The 25339-nt window shown below is 40.2% G+C and overlaps 1 protein-coding gene across 7 annotated transcripts in view; it reads left to right on the top strand.

The window, feature by feature from the left end:
• Positions 1 to 25339, top strand: part of SOX5 (SRY-box transcription factor 5) — a gene marked incomplete at both ends in the record, with an annotated part of 299845 nt that overhangs the window by 252582 nt on the left and 21924 nt on the right. For 3 of the 7 annotated variants that reach the window (XM_080364054.1, XM_080364051.1, XM_080364050.1), the window contains 2 exons: positions 13751 to 13928; positions 18805 to 18950. The exons of 1 other annotated variant lie outside the window; for it this stretch is intronic. In XM_080364054.1, coding sequence (XP_080220180.1) covers positions 13751 to 13928; positions 18805 to 18950 — 324 coding nt within the window. Of the gene's footprint in view, positions 1 to 13750; positions 13929 to 18777; positions 18951 to 25339 lie in introns of all 7 variants that reach the window. 3 more of the 7 variants (XM_080364052.1, XM_080364049.1, XM_080364053.1) reach the window with 1 other exon arrangement.

The raw sequence follows: 25339 nt of genomic DNA, 5'->3' as shown, positions 1-25339 counted from the left end.
AAGAAATCTGTTTTGTTTTCGAATTCAAAAAGACAGTTTCTTATAGGTTAGTATTAACCCTAGAGTTACATGAAGTGCCTGGCAAATATTTCACTGAAGTTTCTCAGAACTACACATTTGTTGTACAGAATGCAGTTGGAATTGTTTAATGTAAAATGAACTGGTGCAAAAGAGAGTTTCCGAGAAATTATGTGGAAATCCTCAATTCAGAATACACACATTTTTTTAAACAGTGCGGCTACATCTTGTGATTTTATAATGGAGAGCTTCCTTAAGGTCCCAGCTCCTGGAGTCACGTGAATATGTGAGAATCTCATTTAAACGAAAAGCTTCAAGCTGTCATGGCTGAAACTTATCAATTGGTATAAATGTATCTCAAAGGCTTAGAAAGCAGCTAACAAAGTGAATCTGAGTGTTACTATTTTAATCAAGTGGGATTAATTTTCAGCCTCAAATCATAGAAGGCTCCATGTTGGCAATTTTGCTAAGGCATAAATATTTCTCAGCAGAATTAGACTTTTTACTGTAATATCTGCCAGTGAAAGTATCCAGAGAGAACATTCAAGAACATCCAAAGAACATCAGAGGCAGGCAAGCTGACCCAACAAACCATTTTGGTTTTAGATGTAATTTGACAGGATTTAATACATGAAACCAGATTAAAATTTTGGTCTTGATCCTGTGCCTTTATCCACTGATGCTGCCAGACTATAAATTCAAGTATGTACTTGTAGTACTAATGAGTATAGTTTCTGTTTGTTTCCTTTCAGTTGCTACATTTTTCCCTGCTGCTTTTAAAGGAAAGATAAGTTAATACCATGACTGGTAAAAAAACCAAAAGTCTTTGATAAAAGATTGCTCAGTATCTGACATGTGGAGCACATGAAGGGGAAGACTTTGATGGGAACACTGGAGAGAGAGAAGGCTTTTCAATTTCCAATCATGATGTTACAGAAAGAATATAACTTCGAGTGTTTCATAAGTTATTAGTGATTCTGAAACTTTCTTTGAGTGGATGTGCCAGCACCTGCGAGTAGATTTAAAACAAGGGACCATTCCTAGGAGCAATGTGTGGATGGAGATATAACACGTGGGTTCGTGCAGGCTTTCGGCTGACATGCCAGGCAGTGACATGTCACATCATGAATCAGCCACATCATGTTACGTGATTTCAAGCTAACAGAACACAACAGCAGTTACACAGGGACAAACACAACCCAATGTGACATATCCATGGGAAAACTGGCACAACAAGCTTCTTAAAGTTGAGTTTCAGGGGTACATTTATTCGTCTCCAAAATGCTTCAGAGAAAACTATGAGACAGTGTACTGAGAAAGGGAGTAGTGTAGTGACAGACTTACTAAAGCAGCTTTAATTCAGTGTACATTCAGGAAGAAAACATACGTATGTAACAATTCTGGAGAGTATTTTTGTTGTGTTGAGTTCTCATAACTTTATTTCTTTCCAAAGGTAGCGCTCTCAGGGCTGCAGTCGTTCCAGGTCAGTGATTATTTTTATCTGTAGCCATGCTAAGAGCTGTATATACTTCAGGTTACAGCTGTAAGTTAATGTATTTTGAATTTAGCTGTTGGTTGCCTCGGTAAATCTTGAGTCATCCTAGTCTAAACTCTGCTGTTTTTTCTGCTTTGCTTGCGGATCAGAATGATCCCCTTCTGCATCTGTTTCCAATATTCTTGGTCTTCTCTGAAATTACCTTCTTTCCTTTTCTGGACACTTCTATTCTAGTGTCTGATGTCCCCTGAAAACAGAGTCCGCAGTTAAAATAGGATGAATTAATTCATCTCTGTTTGCTTATTATTCATAATAAATGTGCAGATAGCACAGGCTTTCAATGTTCTCTATAAAAGGCACAGACCTAATTGGAGGTCAAGGAAATTCAACACAGGCATTTGGCTGAGAAATGCATGTCAAGTAGTGTTTTGTGATATCAGAAGTTTAAATGGTGTCACGTGATTGTTTGCCCAATGCATTTAATGTCTGGATTTGCATTTCTTAATTTCGCAGCCTTAGAAATATGAGTTTCTCTACACAAAATGAGTCCTCCCAGTGAACTGCAGCTCATAGGGGGAATGATGTGGTGGCGTAATGCCTGGGAGATTCACTACTTCACCGAACAACTCAAGTTCATTGAGGCTAGAGGGTAAGGAAAACAACAGCCACATAGTTTTGGCTAGCCTAAGCAAGAAAATAACACTGATATTCAGAGGCCTGCAGAGTAGAACAAATTGAATAGATACTTTCTCTTCTGCCTTCATTTTAAAATGAGCTTCAATGCTTCAATGGTGCCAGAAGCAGCAAAACCTGGTTTCATTTGTGAAGTCTCACAGTATTTGGACTCTGTCTGGAAATGCAGAATACCTCTTTCTGGGGGATCTCCTGGTGTCTGTTAAAGTCTGGGTAAGCACTGAGGTCTTCTCCTGGAGCAAGAGGCTTAGTGTGTCCCCCTACCTCATTGTCACTCTATACAAATGCTGTAGAACCTTTGAGGACTTTGTCAAACCAGATGGAGGTTGGCACGTGGGCTCAAAATGTTTATAAAGATTATTATTGCCAAACATGTGTACATTGCACACAGACTTCAGGTGCCCACTCCCAGACATGCACTCGCAGACCCTAATTTTGAGGTTAAAAATAATCTCAAATTTGAACAAATTTGAGGGCTTTTGTAGGCATGACATCTTTAATTTCAAGTGGATGCGATGTGTCTTGTTACTGCTTTTCCAGTGCTGCTGTTCTTCACCCCAAATGATTACAGTTCAGTGCTGGGTGGAAGGGTTCTTGTGATAGTATCATCTGGGACTCACTTTGTAAATTGCTCTGTGCTCAGAGGAAAATAATGCTTTATAAATACATATTATTACTGGTGATGTGATAAAATTATCTTATGCTTACCAAATATCCTAGTGTCTTGTCTTGATCCTAATTAGCTGGTGACATACATGTTGAGTCAGTGCTCTAGGATTTGTGCCCAGAATAAGTCACAAAAACATAGCAGCTTCAGTATGGGAGAAAAGGATGAAAGGGGCTTTTTTCTTCTCCCTTTTTTTTCTTCAGGATAAGATGTAAAAACTGCCCAGAGCTGGCCCTGTTCAGAAATAGCAAATCAGCCTCTTGGAATTTTTTTTAAGATGTCAACTTCCCTCTCGTATACTTCTGTGAAGACAAAGAGTGTCTTAACATCTGTATTGAAGTCATCATTAAAATAAAAGGAGATCTGTAGACATCAGCTATAAATCATCAAGAAATAGCTTGTGGGTAACCTTTGACACAATTGAACCTACTTGGAATGAGCTGGGGCTGGATTCATTGCCTGTAGTGAAGCCATTAGGTGGACTAAAGGTCTCCTCTCTCTCTCCCTCTCTCTTTCCGTCTCTTACAGTCTTAGCTTCTGGGAGGTGAATGTGTTCTGGCTGAGTGATGGAAATGCATTTGGATGTGTTCTTAAATAGACATTTGTTTTATGTCTGAAAAGAATAGGCCAATCTTAACAGTGTGATGCTGGGGCTATTTGAAAGGTATTTTTTAAGGCAGTTGTCTTCTTTCAGCTTTACAAAAACTATTTTAACCAATTGTTTAGGCTTGAGGAACAGCATGGGATATCTATTGTGTATGGATGCATGCATGTTCTACAGAATTAACAGGAAAATGGTAGATTAAAATCTGCCTAATTTTACATAATAGATTTTTGGCATTCTTGTGATCTGACTTCAAATTCATGCTGAGTTTCTACAGTATAACAGAAATACTAGTTTGCAGTTGTTAATTTTAATTTCTAGAGATGCTGGTTTTTAAAAGGAGCTGAAAGTGTTCAACATCTCATGGGGACAAACTATGAGTCTTACTAATGAGTCCAGCAATTAGTGGTTCATTGTGCCTGCCAGCAATTTGGCCCTGATACCGGTCCTGGTGGTGATTTCATTTTTGCTGGTGTGAATCAGGAATAGGATCTGAAGCCTATTCACCAAGGGAGGCTGAATACTTCTTCAGCACTGTTCTGCTTGTAATCTGCCTTCAGTACTGACAGCAGCAAACAAAATAAAATACAAAACTACAATATATTTCCATTTTAATTATGATTATTATGGTTTATAAATATGTTAATTAGGATAATAATACAACATTGATAGTACTTATTAATGTTAAAGGGTTGCAAATGGTGGTGTCTCCATGCAGTTAGATAAACATATATATGATGTATGCCCAGTTTCCATAAAATAAACCCTTTAGAGAGATGAAAGGGTGTGTTTTCTACAATTTTGTAACTAGAGAATTGAGGCAAAAGAGATGGCCCTTTGCTTTCTGTAGCCTTTTGCACAAAACACTAAAATGTATATTTGCTAATATTTTATCATAACTTTGCAAAGATGTCAGTGACTGTGTGCAGTAGATTAGATAATGAGTCACTCATTCAAGTTCACAGAGAGAGTTTGTTGGAAAGTCAGGAGCTGAACCCAAGTCTCTTTGGCATGACCCAAGGAATCAGCAATGGAAGAGGCACGACTGTGGCACAGGAAAAGGAACGACCCTTCCCAACAGGTGTACTCTTTAAGTAGTTAACCCCACATATGTAATTATGGATGGAGTATAAATAATATAAACAAATTCTTCTGTGAGTGCAGTACTCAATGAGGGAGCATGTGTTTGCTTTGAACATTCCCTGCAGAACGTTAAACTCCCTCTAGTTTCTGGAACTGCTGATTAGATTTCATCTTGCTGCTAAAAGGAGGTGAAAGGAAAAAATGAAACAACCACCAGCAAGATGAAGTTGTAGAATCATATTGAATATAGTGATCTGGGATGTTGTTAATAGAACGCAAGCATTAAAGACGAATGAAGTTTGTGTTGATTATTTCTCTTTGAAAAGCTATTAGTTGAAAAAAAAAATGTCAAGCAGGTCATATCTACAGTTACAAAACATATTTTGACATCTTTCTTACAGTTGTATGTACCTATAAATAAAAACAGTGCATTTAATTTTTGCACTACTTTTTTACATTGCTGCATACGTTCCTGCCTCTCTTAGTGAAAAATCTACCTAGACTATATAGAGATATCCAAAGTCAGAGAAAGCACAGGTGGTTTTTGAAAAAGAATTTCTTAGCCTGCTGCCAGTTGTCCAAGCTCTTTGAAATCTCTTTTCTTTCAAGCTCTTTTGACTTGTTTCTTCTAAAGTTTTCAACAGCTGGGTTTTTGTTTTGTCTTTTTTTTTCCCCCTGAATCTTCGAATCCGTGCAGCATCTTTGCTTCTCCTGCCTGACCACAGCAGGAGGAGGGGTCTGTTGCTAATTTGTTTTGATACGGTACGCTTTGGTCTGTATTCTTTTTGAAATTAATTCCTTTTGCAGGTGTGAGGTTAGAGGTGGTGGTGTGCTCCCAGCGAAGGTGTCATCCACCACAGAGAGGAGGTGGGAGGCTTTGATCAGTGTGGCTTCTGTTTTCTTGTTGTTCATTTAAAATGTACCAGTTTGTAATGCTGTTTGGCTTTGCAGGTCCTTGTTTTATTTCCTTAGAAGTCCTTCCCCGTCCTTTCAGGTTTTGTTGTTTTCATTGCTGCTCATTCTGCTTAACATTTACTGGGGATTATTTGTTGGAAGGTGGTAACTCCAAGTTCAGTTTAGGCAATGAACAAAATCCAGTCTGTTTCCATTTTTTGAACAGCCTTGTTATGGGTGGGATAGTGCATTATTAAGGATGTGACACCACATGTTTAGACTTCTGGGTTTCATTGTGACAGAATTATGTAGCAAGTATTTAAAAAAATAATCTAACCAAGACCCAAGCTACCAGGCATCATGCTTTGGGATATGGGGCACTCCAGTTTCTACCCAGCACAAGTTCAGGATGCGACAGATAAGACTGTCTGACAACTGTCTATTTTTTCTTGCAACTTCTTTTGAAGCAGCTGGACATTTTGGGAGGTTCAGTACGGTATCAAAAAAACCTCGAAAACATTGTTCTGAGTGAGAGTGGCAGTCACTCTGCTCTTCCTTATGACTAAGTTGTTTATTCACTGTGCAAGATTAGGGCAGTCATTTAGCCACTTTTTGCCTTATTCTTCTATTTGTAAATTAAGGCAAAAACTGTCAGAGTAATTATGAGGTTTAATGAATTAATAGACCTGTGGTACACTGGGTTTCCCCCCGCCTTGGACTTTACTCCTTGCCATGTAGTCTGGTGCGGGCACGTTTTCTAGGAAGAGGCTGTTCCTCTCCTATCTCCCACAGTTTTGTGATCCTTTCTGATACTTTTTACCTCTTGTATAATAAAGTGATTTGTATGGTTAAGGCAATGAAAAATCAGTTGTTGTTTTCCCATGAAGACTTGAAGTATCTGCGTCAATCCCAGCTGACCTGTGCCAGACTTGAGCCTTCTTAGAGAAGCGCTTCATTAATAGCATTATACCAAATAAATAGGTACAGCAGTGATGTGAGAAATACAGCTGAACAATAATTATTAGAAGTAAAAAAGCTAACAACAGGACCAAAGTTTGGCAGAAAGTATGGACCAGCAAAATCCCAAGTGGCCAGTCTCGCTGCACTGGCTCATGTAACTTTACTCAATATAGACCTTTTTCATTTCAGGCCAAACCTGGCAGGATTTGCTCAGAACAAGCTTTGCTGAAGCTTGGGTTTATTTTCATTTTTTGTTTGTTTGTTTTGTTTTGCTTGTTTGTTTTGTTTTTTGTAAATGAGGCTACTGCACTATATTTTCGCTCACTCGGAGATATAGAATGAGAAGGAGGTTTTTCATTACGAGGTGCAAGCAAATGCTAAAAACTCTTTGTTCCTGTAGTTTTGCTTCATACTGAAAATCCACATAGTGGGTCCTAAGCAGTGTGGTGATCAACTCTCACTTCTGCTTCTTTCAGTCTAACAGAAGAGCAAATGCCCACACAGCAGAATAGCAGCAATGGGAGTAAGTCAGTTACTTTCATATGGATGAAAATGGATGTTTGATGTTGGGATAAGCATCTATAAGTCATCAGGTTTCTCTAGAGGTTGATGTGGCTGAAAACTCATGATCAGGCAAAAATAGCATAAAAATCTCATACCAGCCTTTTTTCTTAAACATGTTGTGCTATTTGTCTGTGGAGATTATCACGGGACTTCACGAGGGTGGTGGGCGTTTTGGCAGTCCAAAGCCAACCAGAAGCTGCAAGTATGGTTTGGGGGCTGCTTCTCTGAGGATTTGAAAAGCTAAGTGAATGAATTTTAGGTAAACACATACCAGTGTGCTCATTTTGCGAAGCTGCATGCCCTGGTGTGTTCTTTTGGCCAAACAGCCTTGCCTTGAGCCCCATAAGACTCCAAAGGGTCCTAGTGCAGCGCTTGTCTTTCCTGAAGAGTTTTAAAGAGTTGTTTTCAGGGTTCTGTGTGCAGAGGTCTGACCAGTTGCTACAGAAAATTAAGGCCTTTGCCGCAGGTCATCGTTGGATGTAGATTTTGAGGAATTACGTATCTCTCTCCACAGACGCCGCTTTTAGGCCACCCTTCAGCTCAGACAGCCCACGCTCCTCCTCCATGTCTGAGCTATCTGGAGTGCTATAATGATCGGAGGCTTGTTTGGCATTTGATCCTCTTATTATTTCAGCATCTGCATTCTTTTGCTTGCAGAATGGAGCAATGCTAGAGAGTAAGCGTTGTGCATCAGATAAAAAAGGTTGTGGGGAGAATGGGAAGGCATCCAGCTCCTCGGGCCTTCCATGCTTGTAGACAGGTCCTTTTGCATGCTCCTCTTCTGTTCTTCCTATATCTGTTTGTGAATCCTGTGTGCAGCTTCAGGAAACAATGGTGCTAAATACAAAGGAAAAACACCCCAGCAGCTCTCTTTTTTTACTGTGACAACATGTGGACTAGACAAAATCAAAGCTTGGGGTTTCCAGGGCAGCAAATTAGTCTTTGTAAGTGCAGACTTCTTTCCTGGCAGCTAGGCTTCCTGTAAAGAGAAATGGAAGGGGAGGATGTTAGGGATCTTTCAGAGAGGACGAAGTCTCCAGAGAATATCCTCACTGAGAGCCTCTAGCATTGTAGAAAAGGACTGGGAAAAAACTCCTGTGTCTCTGGTTCTGCAAAACAGATTAAGTTGGTGTGTTCTGCAGCACTTTTGCCCACCCATGAAGAGGAATGGAGACTGTGCAAGAATACTCCTAGTGTATAAAGCAGCATTTGGGGGTAATTTGTTCCTTGAGTAGTCACCTCAAAGAAGCAGATGGGAGAACAAAAAGAATGTTTGTCACAAATGTAAAGCAGCACAGTTTTCCCCTTTCAGTGCCATGAATAAGATTATTTGGGCACTATCAGTAATGACTGGAAATACTGACTTCAGTTGGGTAACATGCGCTGAATCCAGAAAATGTCTACATTCTGAGAGCAAGACATTCAGAAAAGCATACTCAGCAAAGCAACACCATTAAACAAAAATCTGCTCTAGGTATAGATAGAAATCCAGGCTGAGATGTTTCTGCAGCTATCACAGAAGGAAAAGTCTGTGCATTTAGCGGGAGCAGAAAGAAAGAACACGGTTCTTCCCAATATTTTCCCTCTTTGGTGCCTTTTCTTTTCTGACAAGAGACTAGTTGTACTTTCTGCTTTTGCACTGGAGCTCGTGAGCAAGAGTATAATACAGTGCCTTCTCTGAACCTGAAGAATAATTTTGTTGTGTTTATTATCATATCATAACCGATATGCCTGTTTATATGTCTCTATTTCTTTTTCTATGTAGTTGGAGAAATTTTCACCTTTGCAGGAAGAGACACATTATTCTTAATCAAAACTTGAGACTGTGGCAGGAGGAGGTACAGCTGCAGATGAGCATTATCTAATTCACCCATCCTGTCATGTGAACATCCCTGCTTAATTTAATACAATTATTTCATCAGCGAGGATAATATCAGCAGCGTGATTCATTTATACAACATGTTTCACAACTGCCTTTACCTCTCGGCTTCTTATTATCACCACTGATAATTGCACCATGAGTGGCTTCAGAGGAAGGGGAGGGGATGTGAAGGAAGCTGCCAGTATCTTTGTATGAGTGTGTGGACAACTGTAGGCTTGAGGGACAGTAATGCAAAGGGATTTTCTTTGCATATGTGCTGTTGCATTTTGGTTTCCGATATGTTTTGGTTAGACATTTCTGGATGAGCAAGAGACTGAATGGATAAGCCACTGACTGGCTGCATTGTTCAGTGAGAAACAATAGCATCATTGTCTTCTGCCCCAGCCATGCCAGTAAGTGCTCCATATTTTGCATTTCCCTTGAAATTAAGATCTCCACGAAACAGAAACAGGGTGAGGGAATGAGGCTTTGTTTCTAGTGAGGTGGCAGAGGCATTCTTTTAGAAAGCCCCTCTCTGGGTTCTTATTTCTAACTCATTTGCTGTAATTTGTACTGTCAAGGTCATTTAAATAGGCAGCAAGATGTGGCAAATGTGTTCCCATAGGTCATGAAAAGCCTCTTTAGTAAAGCATGCTAGGCTGTGCTTATGCCAGGTCATTTAAGCACATTTGTATTGCCAGTCAGATGATACACAGAGTAGTTCATGATTTTGTAATAAACCGTGCAAGCTGGACCTTCAGTGTGTGCCACAGTGGGATACATACAGCCCTTGGATTTAAATGACAGTACAATAATTCAGTAACTGTATTTTAATAGTATACTAATCTTTCAAATATGTGAAAAGAAGTGAGATTATGAAATCCAAATGAATTGTCTGGGTTCTTCCCCACCACCACTTTATTTTTCTTTCTCTGAGACTGGTTTGTTCAACTGGGCCTTCCATCTTTTATTTAGCTCTTGGTGCTGAAATAGTGCCATTTTTAATAAATGGTTTAGGGAGATTCTCAAAATCAGATATTATTTCCTTCTTTTTCCATACCCCTTCTCCGTATAGATAAATTAATCTTTTATCTTTGGAGGAAGTAAATAGAGACAGCATGATTGTAAGGTTTTGAAAAGACCCCATTTCAGCCAACTGTTTGCGACAGTGGTGACTGCCAGTCAGAATTCCTCGGTCTGTCTGAAACGGCAGCTACGTTGCTCTATGACTGTGACCAACTCCTTTCCTCTTCTCTGTCTTGCATTTTTTCCTCCCATTTTAAGAAGCACATTGCATTTACCTAGCATTTTACCTTTTTAAACCACCATACAAACCTTGTAAAAGCAGTGTGGTGCACACTCAACTTACCAGCAGCATTTCTGCTTAAATGTTGCTTGTCAGGCACTCATATTTGGGGATTTCCAATGTCTGATGCTTAAGTATGAATTCTCAAAGTTATACAAATCCAGCTTGAGTAAAGCTACAAAATACAGCTCTTGAATATTCTTTTTACCCTTCAAATTCTGGTGTAGGTGAAGGGCTCTTACTTCTTCCCTCATATATCTAGAGGTTAGCTGGGAAAAGAATCTAAAGTGAATCAAGGATTTAAAGGTCCCCAAGTTCCAAAGTTTTTGTTAACGACAGTCTTCCTATCCTGGGAAGCAAACCACGAGCTTTCCCTAAAATCGTGACTATTCTGACATGGCTGCGATACAGGGGATGTGCATCTTTTTACCAATGCTTTGCTCTTGCTGTGGGTACTTCATTTAACTAGCCCTCCATCATATGCTTTCGCTTATGCTTTATTCTCTACATTTGTGTGTGTGTGTTTTGTTTTGTTAGACAAATATGCTACTTTAAAGGAAACATTTCATAACCTTTCATCAGGATCATATTTTACTTTCGTCACATCTGTGTTTATATTATTACAAGCCTTTTGGGTCTTAACATCCCCTGGTCTAAGCATTAATCGTTTTGGCTGATATATAAATAAATGTTTGACTTTGTTTAACTCTTTAAAAAATACTAGCTTGAAAAAATCCCAGACCTTATGAATGGCATCTTAGAATAACTGCATGTCAAAAAAAGGCAGGGACCAATCAATACTGAGCTTTCTCTGACAAAAGCTAAATGCAGGGAGTAGTTCTAGATTCTGTGATCCCACTGTAAAAAATTGAATCTCCTGTCTGTTGGAAGACACCATCTACCTGGCATGAATGTGCTACATCTATTTTTTCCTTTTATTACTCATTTGCTCTAGCTGTCATGCTGCACTTATACACAGCTTTGATACAATGGAGAGTGAAGCCCGCTCAGCTTCACCTAAATCTTCTTGTGGTTACACAGGTACAAATCAATAACAAAGACAGTACAGTTCTTGATTTAAACTGCAAGAGCAGAGAGTACAAACTCATCCAGGGAATTTTGAATTTATGTCTGCAGATAGGAACAAGAGTAAAATGGCTCACTCAGTATGGAAGAACCTAACAGTTGTTTTCACACTTAGACTCCCATGGAATAAATCAGTATAGTTGCACTGTAGTAAAGGAAATTATTTACATTATTATGCACTCATGATACAGTGTAGGGTTTCTAAATTCTCTAACTGAATTTTTAATGTATTTGACTTCCAGTGAGGATTTGAGAATGCTCTTTGAAATAACAGAAGTAAAAATGTTATGAAGAGCAAACAGTGAAGTAGTATCATTTTGTAAATACATATAATAGCTGAAAATTGTTTACTTATCCTTCTTTATGAGAACCATGCTTCTGTGACCTTCGATTAATTTACCATGAGCCTGAGCACACAATGAAAGTGAATGAAGGGGCAATTTGGAATGACATTTATCAGCTCTGGAACTGTCGACTTCTATTATTTCCACAAGGCCTTATACTTCTTGGCTCTAGAGAAGGCTGTGCTGACTTGAATGAAGAAGAGCATTCTTACTACCCAGAATAGTAACAGCACAGACAGCTTCATTGCTGGATGTCTACCATGGAAAAAAACACTGCTCCCTTTTCTAACTTGCATTAAATGAGCCCAAACCCACTGTTCTAGAGTGGACTTGCACACGACCTTGCCTTCACATCAGGCTGAAAAAAGGGAACCAAAGAACTGAGGAAGGGGAGAAGGAGTGAGAGAAGGGAAGGAAATAATCTTCATAGGGAGATGGTAGCCGAGGGATTGAGTTAAAAGGATGGGACCGAAGAAAGCCTTTCAGCATGAGGATGCAAGTTGGAATCCCAGCTGACTTGGCAGTGAATGGGACCGATTCCCATCAGGGGTGGGTTGCTGGTCGTGTGAACTACAGTGCTGCTCGCAGTCAGATCTGCAGCAGCCAGAGAGCACCTTACAGCTTTTCCTACCATATCTGAAACTAATCAGCCCCTTCTGTTGAGACAACAGAGGTCAAGAATTGAATATACATGGAAACTAACCCTCTAGGATTGAACCAACACAAGTCCATGGGCAGGTGTGCATTGCTTCTGATACTGTCTTCCAAATAGATGGCTTTGCTCTTCAGGGGTCCTGCTCTGGCGCAGGGTTGCTGTGTTTGGTGGGTTCATTGGCTCGTTTGTACTTACACTTTCCTGCAACTACCTCAGTACTGATTTTGCAACATTATGGTTGCACGGTTGCGGGATTTTGGTTTTTGTTTTAAATTGAAAGCAGTAGAAGAGCAGAGCAAGTCCCCTTCAATTTGGTTAGTAGGTTAATCTATTTTATTCTAACATAGATGGATTTGTATTTCTGTAAAGTAATGAATACTTTCTTAAAATGTCAAATGCTGTTTGAACTGGGTGACATTTTTAACCTCGAGGCTTAAGTCTCTTAGAAGATCAGCAGAATTCTGCCTTGTATGTGCCTAAGTCACTTCTGAGGATACAGAATGTAGGCTCCTAAGTAAATTTTATGCATTTTTTCCCCCACCTTTATTTTATGCACAAGTTGCATCTAGGATGGTTTAAATACCACTTTAAGGGTGACAGCTTTGTCCACAATGTCCCTGATACGTTTGTCTGCTAAGCTTTAATATGTTTTTAACTACGACTATTACAGAAGTGTGGAAATAATCAAATAGAACTAAAGTGTTTCGCTCAGAGCTTGCTTCTTTAAGGTAATGGAAAAGTTGTATGAAGGTGCTTTGCAGAATTGTCCTGTGTTTGGAGATGTACATCTACATCATGCTTCCACAAGCTACAGGCAATGATAAAATTCCTTCTTTACTGCAGCACACGACCCTCTGTGGAAAAGAATAAGTGTTATATTATAGTAGTTACAAATACCTTAGTGGTAGCAGTAAAACACTCAAACATTATGACTCTAATTCCAGACAGCTTTGCATCGCTGTAAGTCAGGAATAATTCTGTAACAGAAGATGGTAAAATCTAGGGGCGTATGCAGAATTATACAGGTTATTGTTTCAAATTTTGTGGAAAGAAAGGGACAGTTCTTCCAGCTCTCTTGGTGTGGTAGAAGTATTTATTTCCTATGATATTTTTGTGTTTGCAGTTCTAAGCACGGGAAGTTCAGAGGAAAGCACAAGTTTAAAACAAGCAAACAAACAAAAGTTTAAAATAACAATAAAATATAACTGTGAAAGTGCTCTTCATTTTTATCACAGAAGGATACATTTTGTTGATGTGAATATTTTCTTCAGAGACAATTCTTACATACAAAGTGCAAATGGAGGATGTTCTCTGATCATGTCATGCTAATTTTCCAGTTTATCAGTCATGTCAGTTCCAAACTGGAATGACAAGGTGGTATCGCATTTGATCTTAATATATGTCGTACAGCCTTTCCAGTTTAGAAGTTCATCTGAGCTGAACACAACTGTCTTTGCTTGGACGATGTTGTGCCAGCAGTGGTTTTTCAATAACATTATTTTCTCTACTCCTTGTTGTAGGATGAAGTAGCCCAGCCTCTGAACCTTTCAGCCAAACCCAAGACATCTGATGGCAAGTCTCCCACATCACCCACCTCTCCTCATATGCCAACTCTGAGAATAAATAGCGGGGCCAGTTCACTAAAATCCTCTGTTCCAGCAACATTAGCTAGTCCTTCGACCAGAGCTAACACAATAGGTAAGCTCAGTTTCATTTTCCCCTCCTCATAACAATTAATAGGTGTTACTGGAAAGTGGGCATTTATCAGCCAGTTGTCAGTCAGTAGTGTATGAGCTGTCATGGGTTGACGATAACACAACATTTGTTGATATCAGTGAAGAAACTCACGATTTCAGGAAGAGTACCTTAACTTTTACACACTTGGAATACAAAAGCCTGTGTTATTTCAGCTACTGCTTTATCAATAACAGGTAGTAAATGCTGTTTGTTTAATGGCCTACATTAAAGACAGCAACTTGTCTAATGGTGGGGCATTAAGGAAACATGATATTCTCCTATGTCATTGAAAAGTGATGAATAAACTTTAAAAAAATCCCTTTAAGGTAAAAGTCTACATATGCAAATACATCTTTGCAAAATTACAGGTTTAAACCTTACTCTGCTAAAAAGCTGCATGGAGCATTATTTTACATTGGTCTAATAAGCAACACAATCACCAGGTTCATTCAGATAAAAAAAGAATTACATCTTGCAAAAAGTCTTGACTTGTTTTTAACATTTAAGATTATGCTTTTAACATTATTCCAGAAAACAGTGTTAATTCTTCCTCCTGTCAAAATTACCTCCTTGCCTAAAGACTATCTAAGTAATAACAGTCCTAGTGGTGATTTTACAAGTCTGATGTGTTAAAGGGACTGTTCTTTGTGTAAGTAATATGTGTACACACCCCATTCTTCAACCTTCTAACTGAAACATTTTAATCTATGAAGTGATTGACTATAACCTGAATTAAAATTAAAAGTTCAGGATGTAAATGAAACTCTGTTTAGGGAATTAAGTGAGGTAGATTGTTGTACCTTTGCTACCATGTGTCTTGGTGCTACTAAAACATCTTCTGCTGGCCACTCTCAGAGATGGCACAAAAAAAAAGAAACAATAGGTCAAACCTACCAGAAACTGTTTTTGTGATATCTCAGTGCTATGTCAATTAGTTGTGTCTCTATGGGTCTCTCCCAAGCACTCTGTAGTCCATATTCTATCTACACAGACACCAGGAAGACCCATAGTGATGTACAAGGATCAAAACTCACTGTATTACTCTCCCACTGTGCATGCACGATTATTGCTAATGTTTATTAGAATTACATATATGAGAGAATAAGCTCCTACATACTGTATAAAAGAAAATAATTTTATTTGGTATGACATGCTACAATTGCATAAATATTGTGTAAATATCACCTTGTTAATTGCTAATTCATGTATTATTATTGCCCTATACTGTTTAACTTTGATAGGTAATAATGTATTTCATATTAATTTGCTTGGCTCTACTGCTCTCCAAGTACAAAGCACCAAGTTTCAATTTTTTCACATTCCATTTTTTGTCCTCAATAGGCTAAGCATCACATTTAGATGTGGAGTTAAACATCTGACCTGCATCTCAATGGCAGGACATCTCTTGTTCTCTCCTCTCCAATCTTCTTTCCCTACACACCTGATATTTTTCATAGGTTTGAGACCCCTGCAATTTACTTCTTTTAACAAAATGCAGATTTGGAAATGCTGTACCTGTAATGAGTGATAATGTAATTGGATAAAAGCTGTGAGGATGAATGGAGCTTTAAAGGTCACTCTTGTAAGAAGAATTAATGTGTTATACCATTAATAAACCATGGAAAACTGTGGAGCAAAAGATAACATACTTAAGTTATTGTTAATGACATAGAGTTCACTGCTGTACATCTCTCAGCTACAAATATAGAAAGTGACTTTTTGAGGTTGCTGAGCAGTATCACTGTGCATACTGTATATTTAAGATAAGCAGCCTTTAACTGTGGTGCAGGAGCTGGACAGACAGCCTGCTTCTAACAAAGGTCTGTCCTTTAGTGAAGGACTAGAAGAACGAAAGTCTTGTGAACACTTAGAGAGTCTTTTCTTGCCAACTGCTATGTCACATCCGACCAAAATTGCAGCAAGTAAAACTCATTACCATGTTGAAACCATTTGGTTATCTTATAAACGTGAGCATGCAGTTTCAAGTCACTGTCCAGTAGGAACTATGCCACAAAAAATGTTGATAAAATTTTTAGTCAAGTGACTACGGTCCCTAAAAATAGGGAGATGAGTATCCTGATAGATGAATCCCTCTACAAAAAATCCCTGGGAAGCATGCAGTCATTTGCCAGGCAGTTCCTTCTACCGCTTGGATGACTGGAGCTGTCAATGCAAGACGCAAGTTGTCTGTCCTAGGTGTGCATGGCCCACCTTGCTGGGATGCAGCTGAGCTGCCTCTTTGCACTGCCACTAACTTCAAATTAAAACCACTCTCTGAAAGCTGTTCTTCAGGCTGCTTGGTTCCTGTGGCAGGGAGAAATGCTCATGCATTGTTCAGTTGTCTCTGAAGGATGCGAACTTACAGCCTCCTATGATAAAGAGTGTAGCTGCATTCAGCCATGTAGTCCTTTTCCAAAGCTATCCTTAAAGTGTATGAATTATGCTACAGACTGAGCAGTCACAAATGTCGTGGCTTCATGTATGACTTTAAATCCAAGCCTTTCTTTTTGGGAACAGGCATATGTCCGTGTACTAAAAACAGAAGCAACTTCTCTCCGCCCTTTGCCATTATCTTCAACATCTCTTGCTAGTTTGGCAATCCTTGTAACTAAGTGCGTTTTATGTAATGCAGTTCCCCTCTCTGTCAATAATTCACCACCTACCCTAAACAACAATAATTTACATTCAACTCGCTTCTATATTAATCATTTCCCTGCACACCAGCATCTTGGCAGCTACTGAAAAACATAAGGAGTGCTTGCTTTTATTCACTGTCATGTGCCAAACTGTCTCAAAGATAGCAGTATTCAGGAAAAGCCAAATAGTCTGGAGAAGGGCACGAATTCCAGTTCCTAGGCACATTCAGCTGTATTACAGATTGAAAGTATAATACCTAGCCTAATCAAGAGCACAACCAGCAGTAATACTACTGTTTGTTTGTTTGTTTGCTCCCTTTTTAATTTATTCCGACTACATGCAAGCTTGATCAGGAACAGATGCAAAGTGGGAAAGAAACCAAACAAGTTGATAAAATGGAGGTAAAAAAAAAAGTCAGCTGCTAGCGCTGTGCTGGTGCAGGTTATATCCTTCCTTATGCCGGGAAAGCTGGAATTACTGCAGTTCCATTGGCTGGGAATTACTGAACTGGGTCATTTGATAAAAGCAATGTGGATCAAGTTATTTCATATAAAACTCTCAGGGTACCTGGGTATTTAGCCAAAAGCTAACTGTTAGTACAATTAAAAAGAGTCGAACCGCACGGAAACTTTTCTTTCTAGTGTTTGCACAGCAAGGAAGTCGGGAACAGCAGTCCTGTTCTGTCTGCAGTCTGAAAAAACAACAGTAAAAACCCAAACCAAACTAAAATCCTGACAGCAGCACAGCGCTGAACTAATCTGACATCAGCTTCTTCCCCTGAAATGTTTTAAGCAGCAAGACAATGTCCTACGTTTTTTGGCAATCAGCAGATCAGATAGAAGAGTCTAGCAATGCAACAAGGATGTGTAATCTGACATGATTAGACAAGGCTCTTTAGGAACAGAACATTCATAATTGAGACAAAGAAAGAGTATTAATAACACTTTCCTAACACGGCAGTTAGCCATTTTATATTTCCTTTCTTTAATCTTAGTGTTTTTCAACAAATCATGGGATTTAATAGCGTGTTTTGGCAGATTAGAGGATTTATGGCCCAGATGTTTTTTGTTCTAAAAATGGATTAGGGTGTAAAGTTTGCTGGAATCCATGGAACATGTTGAGGCAAGCCGGTCATTTTGTGTGTGATTAGTGCCTGCCTTCTGTCTCGCAGTCCCTCCATCTGTCACAATTCACCAATGGATCTGGTTAGATTTAGCCTCATGTCACAAACAGAAGTCCCTTTTCTGGGCAATTTCATATTACAGATTCATTTTATGCCGTTTTTATGCCCTAGTTAAAAGACAGAAAGAAGTGTGTGCGTGTGCGCACGTGTGGGGATGCGGAGAGGGGGAGGGAGATTGATAGATATTACCCTCTTCTTTAATGTTTGAAAAATAGACTGGGGCTTGGAGTCTCCCATCAGTATTCTATCCTACAAATCACATGCAGATCATAATAAGTATAATCTACGGCACGCTAAAGGAAAAAAATGACAAAGTGTCACATTTAAAATTAAATAGTATTAGCTGTGCCAGTGACGCTTGTAACATTTTAAAAGGAAATAATTCAGTGACTACTAAGGCTAAGCCCTAGGCTGTGAATTTGCAGCAAAACAGTGGACATTTGACCTACTATTAGCAACATGAATAGGACTGGGAATGTAGGTCCATGTAGCTGTGGTTTCTTATACATTTCTGAATGACAGGTGGTGGTGGGGAGCATTCAGTGGATGAGGTTTCTCTTCCCAGCCATTATGCATTTCATATCTATAGCAAACCACCGCCACCTGTGGTTTATTTTAATGTATTCACAAGTTTTAAGAACGGGAAGAATGAAATGGTCTATTTTTAAGAGTTTGGGATTGCTGGCATGATCAAAGCTTCGCCTAACTCTTATCCAGTTACATCCTGCTGCATGCAAACCACAGGGCTCGCCTCTGCAGCATCAGGGAAATATTGAAACTAATGGGATCAAATATCAGGACGGTGATTTTGGCACTGAGGTTTCTCACGCTTTCTATCCAGGTGGCTCGTTCGTAACAGTAACAGAATTACAAAGCACGGGCGGGTTTCGGGGCGTTACCTTTTAACTCGCTCTCATTAATAATGATAAACTATTGGTGCATTTCATTAATGAAAGCTAAAGTGTTTTCTTGTAACTTTCTTTTTTTAAGATATCCTTTCTTCTATCACGTCGTCAGGTTATTTAAATGACCATGATGCTGTTACCAAGGCAATCCAGGAAGCCCGGCAGATGAAGGAGCAACTTCGGAGGGAACAACAGGTGCTGGATGGGAAGGTGGCTGTTGTGAATAGCCTGGGTCTCAATAACTGCAGGACAGAAAAGGTGAGTTTCCAAGACTCCCTTTCCAAAGGGTCAGAGATTGCATTTGGCTCTCCTTACAGATACATAGGTTCTGCCTCCCTTTTTTCCCTCCTTTTTTTTCCTCTCAATTTTTAAAAAGATTTGTTGCCCCTTTCAAAAAAAAAAAAAAAAAGCAAAAAATGAAAACCACAACCAAAATCTGACATGAGACAGAGACCTGGAGACCCTTGAGGGAGAGTGGGGAGAAGGCAGAGATAGTTAAAGCCCTCACGAGAACTTTGGAGGCCACTAATTCTCTGTTCCAGCCTGTCAACATGTATTATGAGAAGGTGATCTTGGAAATCTCTCGGTCTAAGTGGAAATCTTGCTTTATGGAAATGCTTACATGTGTTTGTGAGATGAGCTGGATTTGAAAATATTCAAGCTTCTTTAGGAACATAAGCTTTGCTGATACTCAGGCTCAGCTTCTGGGTATTTAGCCTTGCGAGGTTGTCATATATTATATTTTGTGATCATTGCAATGTAGCACTGTCATGTCACGTTAGATGACTTAACAAAATTGAAAAAATGGAGAATTGACAACACAAACTGCACCAAATATTTGCAGTGAAACTTCAAAGCAGCAGCACGTAGAGGCCTTTACCACTTTCTGCTTTTGAACTGGCCTCTGAAGTTGTGCTGTAACAGAATATCGACAAAGTGAATATTCTTTAGTAAAATTTGTCTGTTCTGTAACTGTTGCGTATGTCAAAGAGATTGTGATTTGCTGCTTTTCTCTGGAAATACCCCATGTCTTTCCATGCACTGCCCTGGCTCATGGAGGATAAATAGACCTGCCAGTGCTTGCTGCCACCTTGACAGTGCAAGCTGTCCTTACAATGCTGCCACCTGGGATATACATCCAGACTCTTGTGTGTGTGTCTCAGTATCATTTGCTTAGCAAGACATTTTAATCCGTTTCTCTCTTCCCTTGCAATATTTGCTGTGATGATACAGACAGCCTTCATCTACAGCACCACAGCGATGACTGTGATTGCATGTGGTGTAAGCTGAATTTCATTGAAACCACTTCTGGTGGCTTTTCACTCTTAGGGCCTGTGTGAATCACTGAGATAGGCAGATAAGTAGAATGAATAAAAATGATCAGCTATTTAGCAGAAACTCGAAAGTCAGTCATCCTAGGAAGCTTGTGAGTCAAACAATATTGTCCAGAATGAGCAGATTGCTAATTTGGATAGCTTTCCATTTTCCCTGTTTTTAGATAGTTTGATCAATAAGCTGTGAGAAGCCAGCAGTCTGAGTAATGAATGTTAAATGTACATGTGAGTCTCTCACTACTGTACTTTTTATCATCAGCCTATCCTGGGTGTAAGTGATGTAGAAATGACTCCAATTTTGTGCACTTTCTTGAGAGGAAGGGGAAAGAAAAAAGAGGTCAGTGTAATAGGTATCTGGCAGTACATACAATCTCTCTTAGAAGAATAAGAGCACTGGTATGGGGAGAGAGAAAGAAAGAGAGGGATGGAGCATGTTTACGGCATTTCACATGGAAGAGTACCAGAAGGGAAAAGGGAAAAGCAGAGTGTCAGATATAAGAAGAAGTGATCACAAGCACAAAGGAATTTATATTCAAATATTTAAGCATTCTTGAAAGGATGCTTGGAGCAGAAATTTCTTTTCTCTGCTCCCCATGTAGAAATGACTTTAACACTCAGCCAGATGCTAATGCAAAGTGACTCAAGCTATTCCTCGCAAGCATAGCTAAATTGCCGTTATTTGTTAAGCGCATTGAATTCAGCTGTGGATACAGCAGTTGGTTGCATTCAGAAAGCATCTGTACCCTTTTTTTTCTCCTTTTTCTTTTTTTTTCTAAAAAATCCTCCAAAGCAGAGACAACTCTACCTATCTCCCCCCCTCTCCTCCCTTGTGCTGGCTGGGAATTGTCAAGTGACAACCGACCAAATCCTTTTGGACAGGAAGCCTTCATCCTGAGTTCTATATACTTGCAAAGCAGGCCTTGTGGTTGGATCAGGAAGCCCATTAAAAGCACTTTGATGGTATGGAAATTCATCTTCATGAAGCACCCAGGCCCCTAAGCAGCATGCTGTTTAGCTGTGGTTACAGATCAGTCATTCACATCGGAGGGCAGTAATTGTGCTGACGGCTTGTTCGGCAGTGGAAGTACATAAAATAATCCCAGGCCCTCCACCATGGCATTGCGAGTTAATCTTCTTTAATACAGATCAGCTGTTGTTCTAACACATGACTTTCTGCTGGCTCTAGTGACTCTGCACAGCCTTTTGATTAAGTAACAGGAGTGGAACCATCTGCATTCACTTTATTCTGTTACTTTCCTATTGTTGGGATTCTCCTTACCCCTTCTGTTTTCACTTCTCACCCTCAGTTGAAGTTTATTTTCCTCTCTAATTCATGCCTCCTGGTGGACTTGTGGAGGGCAAAGAGGAGTTCTTTTACAAGGTAGCAGGAAGAAAAAACGGTTAGCTCAGTCGAAAAATTTTCTAAGGCAGCTATAGAGTTTAGGGTTTTTGATACAATAAATGCCAAAACTTTATTGGGATACTTTTATTTTATTTTATTTTATTTTATTTTATTTTATTTTATTTTATTTTATTTTATTTTTAAAGTGGAGACAGGGAAGTACAGAACCAAGTTTGAGCTCTGCTAGACCATAGTGGCATTTGAGTTGCTTGGGTAACCACTTGAGCCACTAAGTGCTAGTTAAGAAGTTGCACTTTTTGACTTGGGAGAGTGTCCTGAACTGTCTCTTGCATTTGACCCGACAGAGGAACAGAGGCTGTGAAGTTTAGGTACATGTCCTCCTATCCAATATACGCTCTATGCTATCCATTGACTAGCCAGCTGTGAGATTGTTGCAAAGGGAGTAATTTAGGGTTCTGCTTGCTGCAGAGCAGTGTTTAGATTTCTTAAAGAGAAGTGCAACTTAAGAGTTCGGTGGTGGGTTCACTCTGTTATTTACTACATGGGGGAAATATGCCAAGCCAAAAGCTGCTTAGCATCTCTCCAGGTGCCTGTACCCATTCACGAAGCAAACTTTCAGGTGTCTTCCCTCCATGATAACTGTTTGCCCCAGAGTCTGTGTCTTAGAGATCCAAAGGCAAACTTTCAGGGGAGACCTGTGCCTGTTGCAATGAAAACTGTCACGGTTCCTCTTTCGCTGATAACCATTCGCTCTGGATTCTGTATTTTAGAGCTCCAGAGGCAAAATTTCAGGCGAGGCCTGATAACCATATGCAGAGCAGACTTTCAGGAGACACAGTGCTCAGAAAATAAAAAAATTAATGGAGTAGAATAGCAGAAGGGCTGGGTACCTGCACAGAGGTCCGCCCATAGAAAGCGCTCATAGAAGCGTAGAAAACTACAAACTTTTGTATCTTTACAGACCATTCAAACCAAGATCCAGTCCAATAGCAAAATTTCACCACCAGGTCCTTTGCTCCCCGTTGGACCCTTTTTCTCTGAGTTCACGTGGGCCTTTGTTTTGTTTAGTTGTAGACATTGGTTTTGGTCCATATCCTTGAAGGTGCCGTTTTGTCAGCAAGTGCAAAATAGGCCCTGCTTTGCAGGTGTCTGTGATGTCTCTGCGTTAGCCTTGGATCATTGTTTTCCCAGTCAGTTCCATTTTTCCCATCAAAATGCAAGCTAGACTTTATCTTGCAGACGTTTAGTGGAGTCTGCAGTTGCTTTTGGTAAATACGAGATTAAATTTTAGCAAATCTAGTCTACCAAGTAACATGACTCCAAGAGTACATTAAAAATCATACAATCTTGTATCTCTAAATAATCTATTGCATTTGGTGTGCATATCCTTAAGCTAAGTGATTCATATTGAACTTGAATTGGTTTCATCCACTGACCTCTGAGTAGTAAAGCCATTGCCATACAGCTCACGTATTTAGCAGGGAGAGCTCAAAGCGGGCTCGGCTCATCCGGGCTGTTGTATTTATAGAATGAAGCGGTTGACTCGTAGTCAAACTGCATACAGTAGGAAAAGTCTATACGAGACTTCCTGCACACACAGGCCACCGGTGTTCAGTGTGTCATTCTGCATCCCTGTGGCTCTCCTGGAAGGGGTTCTTGGCCTGGCTGTGGCTCGGGCCTTTCCCTCCTCTGGAGCCTGGACCAAACTGATGCTGGTTTGGCTGCGCGGGGGTCAAGTGTATCCGCCACAGAAATCCATACAAACCCCAGCTTCTCTAAAGCTTGTGACTGTTTGATCTAGAACTTTAAAGTTTTCTCTGTTGTTAAGAACAGTTGAGAGGAAGGCGAGTGTTGCCATTTTGAATTGTATTCTATTCCATTTTTCCCTGTTTTCAGGGGAAGGAAGAAGAAATAGTTGGGAAGGTGTGCAGTGAGAAATGGAGTGCTGCAGTGTTACCACTGGGGGTTTCCCTTCAGAAGCTCAAGGTCCCTCTGGGGGAATTAGAGGCAGCCCCCAAACTTTTGGGATGTTACGTTTGTTCCCTGGTTGCTTCCTGACGGGGAGATTCTGAGGTGGGGGATGGAATTAAAAGAAAGCTAGCCTAATGTGTGGCTAGCTATATGTGTGGCATAGTCCTACTTAGAAATGTACATTGTGTCTATGGTTATGTACAGAAGAAAGGTGACTATCCTTTCTGTAAAGCAGGGGTGTCAAACTAATTTTCACCGGGGGCCACATCAGCCTCGCGGTTACCTGGAAAGGGCCAAAGGTAATTTTAGGATTGTAAAAATTGAACTACTCCTACATTTATACTGTCCTGGAATTACATTTGGTCCTTTGAAGGCAACGTTGAGGCTGATGTGGCCTCCGATGAAAATTAGTTTGACACCCCTGCTGTAGAGTGATCTCAGTCTTTATAGGTAACAAACACCCATCTAAGGCTATCCCAAATTTTCCTCGCTTCCTTGCTGCGGTGGCTGATGTAGTTATGGAGACCTACGCCTCTCTGAGACCTGTGGAGTCTTTTGTTGCATGAACTGCCACTGCAGTCTCCCGATGATAGCAGGTTCCACACAGTTTGGAACACGCGTGTGGGACTCTTGGTAGGGATTTATCTGCCAGGGGCAGACGGACAGGCTCAGGGCTGGAAATCACCTTTGTGAGTCTCTGTTAAAGCTCTTGGGGCTTTTCTCCACACATGTACATGACCCTTTGCCTGGCTTCTGTTCCCAGATGGGTTGATCCCTGTGTACAGCCAGACCTGGCAGCTGTAAGGCAGGAATTTTGTGGAACTGAAGAGACACTGTATAAAGGAGTCATAAATGAGAAAAGATATTTAAAAATGGCTAGGATGATTTGGATGAGTCACTTTATGAGCATCCAACTTGGACCATCTTGAGGTATTTGATTTTCAAGGATTACGGTAAAAACTATGAACATCACGATGAACATGGATTTTACTAAAACCAATTTTAATTGCAAATGCAATAAAACATATTTTTACATTACTTTTCTTGGAAACATTTCCATGTATAAATTAGAAGTGTGTGTATATGTTTTTCTGGTTTCTTGGAAACACAGGAGCAGTTTTATTTGTAATTGTCATCTACAGTTAATTATAGCTTGATATGTACTATACATAAACAATGTTACCTTGTATACATGTAGCTGAGAGCGCGGATCATCATCTAGCACAAACACCACAACGGGCCACTTCAGCAAGTGAACTCTGGTCTGTTTGTTAGGTCCCAAAGCTCCCTAGATCTCCGTAAAAAGGAGATGTATGCAACACCAAGAGCCAGCACGTGTGTGCAGGCATACAAGCCTGCAGTGCACTGCTTCAGCGATACACACACCCAGCTAGCCAGTCGTTTTCAGACTGTAGTCAAACTCGGAAACATTTGTGTGTATAGCCTGGTACCTGTAAAAAAAATAAAGGGGTGGAGGGGGAAGGAAGTGGGACACAAGCAGGTATTTGAGCGTGTGTCTGTGTGCACGGGTACAAACACAGGTACTGGTTTCGGAATGCTGGTGGCCACTGGGGAGGATGCGGGTGGCTGGCAGAGGTGTGTGGGTGCGCGCAGCCACACGAGCATTCTGGACACGAGCGGACGTGGTCACACTCGCAGCACGTCCTGAGTGCATCCGAATACAAATACCTCCTGTGCTGAAGTGTTTCTTAACCTGTGATACGAGTTCTCCCTGTTATTGCTTAGAGTGTATCCTTTTAAAAGGCTCTGACATGTTCTGTCTGCTGGGCTGTCACTAAAGAGCTATTTGTAACAATATTTATTCCAGCATTGTAAGCAGGACCCTATTTATTACTCATGCTTATGGAACACCGGGTTCAGGATGTCTTTCCTCCCATTTCCACCCACCCCTCCTTCCACCATCCTTCCCACTCCCACCCCCACCTCTCCCTCTTCCCCTTAAGAGAGTGCCAAACATG

The sequence above is a fragment of the Nesoenas mayeri genome (genome assembly GCF_963082525.1).
Source record: "Nesoenas mayeri genome assembly, chromosome: 1".
In the NCBI taxonomy this organism is placed as follows: Eukaryota; Metazoa; Chordata; class Aves; order Columbiformes; family Columbidae; genus Nesoenas; species Nesoenas mayeri.
The sequence above is the reverse complement of the archived record's forward strand: the minus strand, read 5'-3'. Positions and strand labels throughout refer to the sequence as shown.